Source organism: Pseudorca crassidens, chromosome 5 (assembly GCF_039906515.1).
Source record: "Pseudorca crassidens isolate mPseCra1 chromosome 5, mPseCra1.hap1, whole genome shotgun sequence".
In the NCBI taxonomy this organism is placed as follows: domain Eukaryota; kingdom Metazoa; phylum Chordata; class Mammalia; order Artiodactyla; family Delphinidae; genus Pseudorca; species Pseudorca crassidens.
In genome coordinates, this window is record NC_090300.1 from 34,883,173 (window position 1) to 34,895,300 (window position 12,128).

Below are 12,128 nucleotides of genomic sequence, written 5' to 3' on the forward strand. Positions count from 1 at the left end.
ATATCTCTGAGTTCTTCTACAGGAACTCAGGCCCCCTGAGCACAGGCATGTGGACCCCAGACTGGTTGGAACCAGAAGGCTGATGACTGAGATTCCTGAAACACCACCCTGCTACCTCACCACCAACCAATCAGACACACACACCCTCCTACTACCCTCCCTCACCTTCCCCTTAAAAACTCTTCCCTGAAACCCATGGAGGAGTTCAGGTCTTTGCTTGGCCCTACAATAAACTTTTCTCCGCTCCAATCTCCGACATTTCCGTTTGTTTGGCTTCACTGTGCATTGGGCACAAGAACTTGGGTTCGATAACTTGATCCAACAATTTCACTCTTAAGAATCTACTCAAGGGTTATGAAAACATATGTCCACACGATGAGCTATATACAAATGTCCATAGCAGCATTATTTATGATATTCAAAATGTAAAAACTACCCAAATGTCCATCAACTAGTGGATGGATAAACAAAATATGGTATATCTATATACTATTATTCAGCAATAAAAACAAATCACTGATACACAGTACAATATGAATGAACCTCAAAAACATTATTTTAAGTGAAGAGAGATGAAAAAACTGTAGAGGCAGAAAGCTGATCAGTGGCTACCTAAGGCTGGGTAGGAATTGACTGAAAACAGGCAGGAAGGATCTTTTCGGAGGGAAAGATTCTAAATTGTAGACTGTGGTGATGGCTGCACAAGTTTCTTAAAAATCGTTGAAATGTATGCTTATAATGGATGGATTTTATGCTTCGTAAATTATACCGCAATAAAGCTGTTTTAAAAAAAATCAAAAGTCATAAAAGACAAAGAGAAATTGAGGAAATGTTCCAGATTGAAGGAGATTAAAGTTATATGACAACTAAAGGCAGTACTTAATCCTGGATTGGGGGGGGATAACTATAAAGGCTGTTATTAGGATCATTTGATGAAATATGAATAAGAATAATACTGATGAATCAATATTAAGTTTCCCAATTACTGTACTCTGTTTATATAAAAATGTCCTTGTTCTTAGAAAATATACAATGAAGGATTTAAGAGATAAAGGAGGCATAATCTCCAATTTACTCTAAAATGTTTCAGAAAAATATAACGTGCAAATATGTGCATACGGAGAGAAAATGATAGAGCAAACAGGCAAAATGTAAACAGCTGGTGAATGTGGGTAAAAGACATAAAGGAGTGCCTTTACTCCCCAGTGTGCTACCCCTAGACCTCAAGTTTAAAGATTAAAAAGTAGGTTTAAGATATACAAAGTGGCTTCTCAACGTACACAAGTGCTCCCACAACTACCAGAGTATCGTACACAAAGTAAACACACATTTTTCTGACTGAACACAAAGGGCAGTGGCAGGGAATAAAAACCTTCATAAGCCTGCAGGCCAGGGGATGACAAGAACAGCTGGCCTGATTAGAAACAATGTCTGCCTGTCTCTGTCCTTTCTTTCCTCCCCTCCCTGGAAATGCTGATCTGTCCCTTCTCTCAAGTTTACATCTGGCAGTATCTCTCCCTCACCCCAACCTCCCTTACTATACTCTCACAATGCACTTCCTACTTCAAATAATGTATTTAATTTTTGTGTTTCTTTTCATTTCTTTCTCTTTTAGTCTGTAAGAAAGCAGATATCTGAAATGATGTTCACCAAATGCTTCTAACTGGTGGGATCTTGGGTGATGGTGGGATTTCTTTCTTCTTTGTACTACAGCTTGAACTTTGTATAATGATCTTGTAATGTCTTAACCAAAAAAAAAAAAAAACCACAGGGGCTTCCCTGGCAGTGCAGTGGTTGAGAGTCCACCTGCCAATGCAGGGGACACGGGTTCGTGCCCCAGTCCGGGAAGATCCCACATGCCGCAAAGCGGCTGGGCCCGTGAGCCATGGCCACTGAGCCTGCGCGTCTGGAGCCTGTGCTCCGCAACTGGAGAGGCCACAACAGTGAGAGGCCCGCGTACCACAAAAAAAAAAAAAACAAAAAAAACAAAAAAAAAACACTGCTTTTTTTAAAAACTGTTAATTCTATAGATACATGTATATGTATAACTGAATCACTTTGCTGTGCATCTGAAACTAACATAACGTTGTTCAACTATACTCTGATATAAAATAAAGTTAAAATAATAAAATTCCTAATTTTTAGCAAGTCAGTTCATTTTAACCTTTTATATTCCCTACTCCTTGCTTTTGAAAAAAAATTATTTAAGTGACATTCCCTTCTGAATAATCTTTAATTTTGTTTTCCCCTATAAGTATCAGTGGCCTCTATGAAAGAAAAAGAAAGATAACCCTCCCCACCTTATCAGTTCCCCCGATCAGGGATTGAACTGGGGCCACAGCAGAGTCCTAACCACTAGGCCACCAGGAACCCCCACCTCTCTTGCTTTTCATCCACCCCTCATGCCACCCCAATGACACAAGAAGGAGCTACGGGACACAATGAGGTAAGATAGGGAAGCTCTGACCAGGACACAGCTTAGAGAACTCCCTGTACTCTTCCATTCTCTATTAACGGTTTCTCACCAGAAAGATATCTGCGTAGCCAGCCAAAGACTCTACTCCCTCTTGGATCCGTGCTCCCCCAGAGTCATTCAGTCCAATCACCGGAGCCCCCACTGTCATGGCTTGGTCCATGATCTGAGATAGGAGAAAAATCTTTTGTGAGACAACTGACCCTGTTATGAAAAACAGCATTTACAAAGCACCATGGTGGTTTTCTGGAAAATGTTCTGAGTGTACTTTTCAAAACAGGAGTCCATAACACTGGCTCCATTCCACATGATGATTGGGTACCTCGTGGAAGACAGAAAATCAGATATTTAAACCGCTAATTAAAGTCCCCCAAGCAGCCAAGAGCCAAAGCACTTCCCATTTGCAGAGGCGAAGACTGTTCATGGCAACCACTTCTAGAGCCTCAGGCCCAGGCTGTAGTATTTTTTCAGCCTGGGACTGAACAAAATAATATTTTGAACTGATAGAATGGCAAAGCAGTATTTTTGTGAAAGTAAATGTGGACCCATCTATTAACTGGAGGCCAGGCCCAGCCCTCTTACTTCTAATAAGACAGATTTTCCTCATGGGTCAGTAGTTGACAGCCTAATGAGCAACATTTCTAACAGTCCTTGAGAATTTACAAAGCACTTTCACTTCCATTATCTCATTTAGTAATCACAACAGAGGCAATAAATTGTGGAGGAAATTAGGAAGGTTTAAAAGTTTAGGGATTGGCCCAAGGTCTCAGGAGTAACACATGACAGGACCACACGGAGAAGCTAGGTATTCCATTACACAGGGAAGCCCTGCCCAGTTACTAAAGATCAACTCTACCTTTATTCCAAAACTCCCCAAATATGATCTACACTTTTATTCACCACCAGAGCATCTCATCTGTAGCAGCATTTTTTAAATGCCATCATTTGCACTGCTTTTTTAGTACCTGGATTCTCCACCTAGACCATGGGTTCTTTACTTGGGATCCTCAGAACCGTTAAGAAGCCTGTGAGTAGATTTCAAGGAGTCCATGAACTTGGAAATTTTTACATTTTATTAACCACAGCAGTATTAGAAATACCTGTGACTTTGTCATTAATAGAAGCCACGGATTTTTTATGCCACATTAAAGTTGCTGCAAATATCTTTTTTTTTTTTTTTTTTTTTGGCCACACCGCACAGCATGTGGGATCTTAGTTCCCCAACCAGGGATCGAACCCGTGCCCCCAGCAATGGAAGTGTGGAGTCGTAACCTCTGGACCACCAGGAAAGTCCCACTTTCTGGTGGGTCCCACTTTCTGGCAGATATCTTGAAATATCATTTTCAACTCATGCCAACTTTGAAAGTATAGCAGTTTATCCACTGCTAAATCTCGATTTAATTCATTAATAAGGAAGCATATATATTACAAATGTGATTTTTTAATTTTCAACCTCTTGTAATCCTACATTTTACTTTATGCATGTGTAAAAATGCGGGTCCAGGGACTTCCCCAGCAGTCCAGTGGTTAAGACTTCACCTTCCAATGCAAGGGGTGCAGGTTCAATCCCTGGTCGGGGAGCTGATATCCCACATGTCTCATGCCAAAAAACCAAAACATAAAACAGAAGCAATATTGTAACAAATTCAATAAAGACTTTAAATTTTAAAAATATATAAAAAATGCAGGTCCGGCTTCACCAGCCTGCCAAAGGAATTCATGCTACAAAAAATGTTAAGACCTCCTGCCCTTTACTGAAGGCACCTTCAGGTCAGCACCACATCCTGCACACCTCTGCCCCACCCCATGTGACTGATGAAAGTATTTAGTTTGTTTTCAATATTAAATACTTACTTTGGGGGCTTCCCTGGTGGTGCAGTGGTTAAGAATCCACCTGCCAATGCAGGGGACACAGGTTCGAGCCCTGGTCCGGGAAGATCCCACATGCCGCGGAGCAACTAAGCCCGTGTGCCACAGCTACTGAGCCTGTGCTCTAGAGACCGTGAGCCACAACTACTGAGCCCGTGTGCCACAACTACTGAAGCCCATGCGCCTAGAGCCCACGCTCCGCAACAAGAGAAGCCACCACAATGAGAAGCCCACACACCACAAGGAAGAGTAGTCCCTGCTCACCGCAATTAGAGAAAGCCCGCACACAGCAACAGAGACCCAATGCAGCCAAAAATAAAATAAAATTTTTTTTTTAAAAAAGAAAATTTATAAAAAATAAATACTTACTTTGCAGATCTTTTGGGCATGTGCTCCCGACAGGCTGCCTCCAAAAACTGTAAAATCCTAAAAAGAAAACAAATCAAAAAATAATATGGAGTGACTAGCCAGAGATGAAGACCCAATAGGAGGAGGAAATGGAAAATTCATAGATAAAAGTTTTTAAAGGATTTTCAGAAGTTTAAAAGATTAGGGGGAGAGTGTGACATAAAGTATTCCATAGAATGAATAGTGAATAAAATGTCTTAAAAGGAGTTCATGTAATGTGAAGAGCAAAAGACCTAGTCTTTGTATACAAAAATGACTTGTAGCTCTGAGGGAAGGAAAACTTTTCAGGCAGAATTAACCCAAAAAAATCAGATTCTATGGATGTCAAACAGACATTTCTATTACTAGGAAATATCTGCTGTTTTGATAAAGGAGGTGAAAGAAGTGAATGAGTCCTCACTGCTTCTTCTTGCTTCTGGATTTTCATTACCTTCTGATATAAAAAGCTTCTTGTAGGAATGACCTCCTTCCTAAATCCCCATCAAAAAGATAGTACGGAATTAAAAACACATTCAGCCCATGAGGACAAAAAAGAGGAAACAACAGCAGAAGAGAGAGTGAACAAATGAGGGAAGTGAAAGCACAAGAATATCTGACTTGGAGCAAATGGAAGCCTTTACACCTGCCGAGGGAGTAACCACAGGAGGGGACAGCCCAGGAACCACAGAAAGTGCGGTGGAAAGCAGACTGACAGGAAGTCTGTGTTGGGAGCAGTTAGACCCCACAGGGCCTCTTCTTCACCTGGAGAGGAGAAAGAAGGTTTACTCTCTCAAGAAACTTAACCAGAGGGCTTCTGGAGTCACAATCCCCAGGCACAAAAGGCAGCAAAGGCAAGGCTGAAAACAGGTGAGATGCCTAATCTGTACAGTGAATGATGAGCCACTGCTGGCCCCTCCTTCCCCCCACCCCCTTCCCCCAGAACACATCTAAAGCCAATTATCACGCAAAAGACTGCGACTGCTTCTCTGGAAAAACAGAAGCTCCCCGCAGAAAACAATGTCTGCAGATATTAACATTTGGGGGATCACTACAAAAAATCTGACCCATCACTCCTCCCCCTCAGTATCCTTCAGGGCCTACTTCACATGCCCCATTTTCCCTAAAGCTTTCCTGGATCCGGATGTGACCTTCCCTTGTCCTGAGCCCATGGCACTTGCCCAGAACCTCTCACCGACTATCGGTAACTGTAGCCACCCCTGTTCTGTCCCATTCTACCTACAAAACGATTAGCTTCTCCAGGGCAAGAACTGTCTCGGTCATCTCCACCTCCCCCTCACCCCCACCCAAACCCACGGGCATAAGGGGTGCTCCGAAGCATCAATTCAATGAATTTTTGTTATCTCCTTAATAGTTAAGGGAACATTGTGCCCAGAAAGCACAATAGCCTTCTTTGTTCTAGCTATCTTACTAATGGTTCCTTCTATACAATTCTTTGCCTAGCTCTCATAAATTACAAAAAAGAGAGATGATCCCTTCTAGTTAGGCATTTGGCAGACACATTTATAACACAGTTTTAAAATATTTTAAAAGTAATTCTATTAGCAAATGAGTACTGTCTAAATAACTCTTAAAATAATCAAGTATAATTATTTTACTCTCAAACCTGGAAAACATTCTAGGTTCCTAAATAAGCTCTATACCTTTAAGATCTGTAAAAAGAAACTAAATATTTAGAATTATATACATATTTCTGTCTCTTAGTGGAGAAAAAAAATCAAACAAAAAATAGGATACAACATGTTCTTTGTGTTAGTTTTCTACTGCTGCTATAACAAATTACCACAAATTCAGCAGCTTGAAACAACACACATTCATTATCTTACAGTTCTGTAATTTAGAAGTCCTACATGGGTCTCAGTGAGCTAAAGTCAAGGTTAGCAAGGCTATGCTCCTTTCTGGAGGCTCCAGAGGAGAATCTGTTGTCTTATCTTTTCCAGCTTCTAGAGACCATCTATTTACATTCCTCACCTCATGACCCCCTTCCTCCCTCTTCTAAGCCAGAAACAGGCAGACCAAGTCCTTCTCACATAGCATTACTCTGACCTCCCCTTCTGCCTCTCTCCCACTTTTAAGGGCCCTTGTGATTACACTGGGCCCACCTGGATAACCCAAGCTGTTCTATTTTAAGGTCAACTGATTAGTAACATTAATTCCATCTGCAAGCTTAATTCCCCTTTGTCAGGTAAAATTACATATTCACGGGTTTCAGGGATTAGGATTTGGATATATTTGCAGGCCATTATTCTGCCTACTACATTCTCCTATGGTGTCCGTGTGAAGAAACTGTATGTCTTGATGCAGCCTAACAAAAACTGTTTGAACTCTTTCACGAAAGCCTAAAACTCAAGGGGCCTGTGGCTCTGAGAGTCAAATCCCCTCTGCCCAAGCTGCATCCGTTGCACTCCCTCAGGTCCACACAATCTGCCCAGGACACAGCTGCCCTCCCAGCACGCACCCAACCTGCCAAGAGGACTCTCACTCACTTGGATAAAGTCCTGGTTCCTGGGACTTCTTAGATGACTACTGCCCTGTGATCCTCCCCCACACCGACTAGGGAGTCTTTCTCCCTAATTAAAAACACTCTATTACATTATAATAGTGTAATACTCTGGACATATGCACTAAGAAACAAAGTAATTCCCTCACCTGCCCCAACTACAGGCAAGTTTTCATTCCCCAGGACTGTTTTCTTCTCACATATTTTGTTCCTGGCTCTGCCCTCAAGGAAACCTCAGCCAATTAGAGTATGAAATACCTGACTGAAGACATAAACCAATCTTCCATTGATTCGGCCCCGTCCAGTGACCACACTGTCTCCAGGAAACTACCAGAAAAACAGAAAAATGAAAGTTAAAAAAACCAAATACTTCTCTTAATTAATTTCGTAGTTATGCCCCAAGGAAAGACTCCCCCTAAAAAAACCACACCCCAAATTCCTTAAAATTCAATATCAATAAAGAACATGAAGGAATCCCCGCTTCCCCCCTCAGCTCTGCAACAGCAAGCACTGGGCTACTGCTTCATCAACAGAACACTGTAGTCTTGGGCCTCAGTGGGCCTCAGCAGAATAATCAGGGGACCCCCTAGGGAAGCCACTACTGAACCCTCACAGTAGGAAGGAGAATATATAACAAAACATGGCAACTTCTACAGAGCCACACATCCCACCTCCAAACCTTAAAAAGGCAAACCTATCATTTTGCTTGGAATTCTGACAGTCACTGTGTGGCCCATAATGGCTCAAATGGAGCCAGCAAGTTTAGTGCCAAGGTTATAAATCTTTGATCATAGTCTTGAAAATAAATGGACCAAAAGAGAGTCCAAAGAACTCTGTGCACCATGGAGAACACCCAACTGAAGGAACAAGTGTTGGTAACTCTGACCTCCAAAACTCCAAGGCATAAACTTAAAGTATGTCAAAAGAGGTGACTGGTTAGCCTTTAGGGGTTCCTGGTGCCTAGGCAGACCAGAACACAATCCAAAAAAATTCCCAACTCTCCTTCTAAGTTTGTCATTCTATACCAGTAAGACCTGTGAACCCACACCAGAGCCCTAGGAGCTGGGCCAGAGTCACCCTGCACAAGGTATGAGTAGTGCACCCACATTCCTTCATCTGTAGACAAAGGTGAGTGGGGAACCTGGAGGCCCCAGCAGTGCTTCTCAAGAGGCCCTTCTGCAATTCCAGGGCCCCACACCTGAAAATGTTTCAATGCATCCTGAATCCTGAAAGGACTTCATTAATCTAGTGTGTCGAACAGCAGGGCCGCAGCTGGTAAGTGAAACCTGGAGGCCTGCACCACCACTGTGAACAGATACCTTATTCTTATCAGCAGCCATTCCAAAATCTGCACATCTGTGTTCCACAAACATGTCGCTCTCAACAAAACTGCCAGGGTCCAGCAAGAGACTGATCCGCTCTCTGGCCGTTAGCTTTCCCTAAAATGCAACAAAAATCGCTCAGTGATGTCATCATAGACAAAAGTCAGTAAGCAAGGAGTGCTCATGGGAGGGCCAGGAGGGCTAGTTTTTGCCTTCACCCTATGTGAAAGCCTCTATTCCATAAACCTGCCCAAGAGAAAGGTGTTATCAGTAGAATTCAGCCAGTAAGGAAATCAGGGCAGACCGGCTGTTCCAGGAGCCACTAACTGTGGAAGCAAATTAAGGGAGTAGGAGGGAAAGGCAGAGAGGAGAAGTGGGGGTAAGGAGAGCCTGACCCTGGAACAAGATAACGAGTTCTACAAACATTTACTGGAGACCCAAGGAGCAGTAAAAAGGAGAACGGAGAAGCAGGAGATAGAAAACTAAAGCAGGCTTCACGAAGGGTCTGAGGCTACACTCCTAGGTTCACAAGCTTCTTCTAAGGAGCCCCACAGAAGCTCACCTCACTAGGGTCCAGCCCCAAGGACACTTCTCCTGCCTCCTCCAGGGTCCTCTCCTACATTGGGGGCCCTGCTTAGGGACCCTACCCCTGACAGTGACTGTGATACACAGACAACCCCACAGCAGAGAGTGGCTTAGTAGAAAAAGAGTGGGACAGAGTAAAGAGCTCACTTGAGAGGAGTTAAAAAAATGGTTCTTGGAGAGGGTGACGTTGGAGACCTCAACCTGTCAAGAGCCTCCATTGTTTGGGCTCCCAAGCCCTTAGACCAAGACCAATAACGGGGCCCATTGTCTATCCCCGACCCCTGTTAAAAAAAAAAAAACAAAAAAAAACCTCTAACTAGCTATATTTTCCCCTTAAGAAGGAAGCCAAAGCCAGTGAGGTGGTATTACAACAAAAAGGTAATCCGCTACACTACTGTGTAAAATAAAATAAGTTTCCAAGAAAGCAATTTGGCGGGCTTGCCTAGTGGCACAGTGGTTGAGAGTCTGCCTGCCGATGCAAGAGACGCGGGTTCGTGCCCCGGTTTGGGAAGATCCCACATGCCGCGGAGCGGCTGGGCCCGTGAGCCATGGCCGCTGAGCCTGCGCGTCCGGAGCCTGTGCTCCGCAACAGGAGAGGCCACAACAGTGAGAGGCCCGCGTACCGCAAAAAAAAAAAAAAAAAAGAAGAAGAAGGCAATTTGGCAATATATATCAGTGTTAAAAATGTTTGTATCTTTTGACCCAGTAATTCCATTTCTGGGAATCTATCCTGTGGAAGTAGTCCAAATATTGTGTAAAAGGGTATGGGGTAGGAGATTTAAACCAAGTAAGCCTCCTGACTAAGTCAGCCTTGGCAAAAGAAAAACAGTTTCTGGAGGCTGCATCTAAATCCAGTAAGATCCGCCTGGAAATGGGTGGGATGATCTTCCAGGGAGGGATTGAGCCATGGGCCCCAACAGAAAGAGTGCAGGGAGCACTGACAGGCCTTTCCGGAGGATAATCTAAAGTTTCCTCACAGAACTTCCCTGAAGGTCTAGTGGTTAAGAATCCCCGCTTCCACTGCAGGGGGCACCCGTTCGATTCCTGGTTGGGAAACTAAGATCCCGCATGCCGCTCAATGCAGCCAAAAAATAATAATAATAAAGCTCCCTCAACACAGACACTGCCACCCCAGGGACCTCAGGGGAGGGAGGAAAAGCACTCTGGGCACCACACACTCTCAACCAAATTTACATCTCACTCCCAAATGGCAAAAAGGAACTGTCACACTCAGGCTCTTGTCAAATGGGCATTTACAACATCTAAATTAACACTCAAATTAGAGTTAATAAAGGGCCAGTGCGAATGTCCTCACTAAAGACCCCACTACCCCCACGTCTGTAAATTTATGCCTCAGTATCCTTCACCTCTAAAAATTTCACTTTTGCATCTTCCAGGTTGGTTATTTAACCCATCCAGCACATCAGGCCAGACTCACACGTGTCCGGGACGCACTGAGCGAGCCTCGTTTCAAGTCCCAAGTCACCGATCTGGGCCTCGCAGTACCCCGGGCAGTGGGTGGCAGTGCCTCAGCTGCTCACTCCAGCCAAACTCTCAGAGTAACCTGAGCAACCCCAGGAAAAAACACCTGCTTCCGAAGGTGACTTTCCTACCCAGCAAGCACGCTGATATCCTAAAGGAGCTTCGGCTGGCATTCGGGGGGCAGAGTTTCCACAAGTTCCCTGCGCACACCACACAGCCACCCCAGGTGAATGTGAGTTTGCCCATGTAACTTCCCCTGCCAAACGCCTTGATTTTCCTGCTTCCATAATGGAGCAAGAACCTACCACCACTCTTTCATGGGGCATGAGAAGAACAAGGTTTTTTTTTTAATTAAGTGCCTATCATTGCTTCACTATCTTATTCCAGTAACATTACAAGGGGAGAATTATTACCATCTTCTATTTAGAATAAATTGACTCCAAAGGGGTAACTTGTCCAAAAGTTCATAGCTATTAACTGGTAAGCCGCTGGAGCCCAGCCAGACCCGTCTAAAATTCCAAAGGGAAAGCAGACAGTGACAAAGCACAACGGTGCTTGTCCTGATTTTACCTGCCCCAGAGAAAGACAACAGGTTCACAAGGTGAACATCCTCGGCTCCGCCCCGCCCCTCGCGGCATCGCGCGGATTGGCTAGGAGGCCCCATACGCCGCGAGCCGCTCACGCTGTGATAGGTCGCGACCGCCGGAAGCGGGCTGGCCGGGGCCCCTTTAGGACTCACTCGCTTATGCTGCGCGTCGATGCGGTGCTGCCCTCCTCCCAGTAGTGCGGCTTGACGCTTGTTCTCGATGCGCTCATTAACAGAGACAGGCTGGGTGCACACGCTGCGCACCGCGGCCCGGAGACTTCTCACTACAGCACTGAGCCTGATTCCGGGTGCCGCCACGCGCATAGCCGCCGCCGCCGCCATTTTTGCTTTACCAGCGCATCTGAGTGCGCATGTGCGTCGTGTGCACACCGCGGGGTCTGCGCCTGCGCAGCGTCGGCGGCATGTAGGAAGCCTGTGGGCTGGAATGCGGAGCGCGTTTAGCAGAAAGGCAGGAGAGCTCGAGACTCGAGGCTGTGCTAGGGCGTCACCCTGAGTTGTGCCCGCCCGGCTGCACAGAAGAGCGACTTAGCCCTTGCTTTTCTCTGGCTATCTAGACCCCTGGTTTTGTCCTCTCACTTTCTTTAGAAAATAAAGTTAACCAGCGTTTGTTGAACACTGTACCAAGTGTTGCTTTAAGCATTTACCTGCATTAGCTTACTATCCTGATTTCACAGATGTAGCAAATGAAGCACAGAGAGGTAGAGTGATTTGATCAGCCAGGACTAGAGATGTAGTGGAACCAGGATTCAAACACAGACGTATTATGTACCACTTGCTGAGCACCAGGCTTCAGCATCACCTGAAAGCGAGCTGGAAATGCAAACTTTAAAATTCTCAGGCTCCATCCAAGACCTACTGAATCAGAAATTCTGGGGATGCTGCCAG

The 12,128-nt window shown here is 44.7% G+C and overlaps 1 protein-coding gene across 2 annotated transcripts in view; it reads right to left on the reverse strand.

Annotated features, from left to right (window-relative positions):
* PCCB (propionyl-CoA carboxylase subunit beta) overlaps positions 1-11,593 on the reverse strand; it is a 97,813-nt gene extending 86,220 nt beyond the window's left edge. Inside the window, exons 1-5 of one of the 2 annotated variants that reach the window (XM_067737735.1) lie at positions 11,376-11,593; positions 8,567-8,686; positions 7,506-7,574; positions 4,712-4,768; positions 2,526-2,639 (exon numbers count right to left, since the gene is read on the reverse strand). In XM_067737735.1, the coding sequence (XP_067593836.1) occupies positions 2,526-2,639; positions 4,712-4,768; positions 7,506-7,574; positions 8,567-8,686; positions 11,376-11,564 (549 nt within the window). In that variant the 5' untranslated portion in view covers positions 11,565-11,593. Of the gene's footprint in view, positions 1-2,525; positions 2,640-4,711; positions 4,769-7,505; positions 7,575-8,566; positions 8,687-11,206; positions 11,303-11,375 lie in introns of those variants that run through there. The other variant, XM_067737733.1, reaches the window with a different exon arrangement.
* Positions 11,594-12,128: the final 535 nt, after the last annotated feature.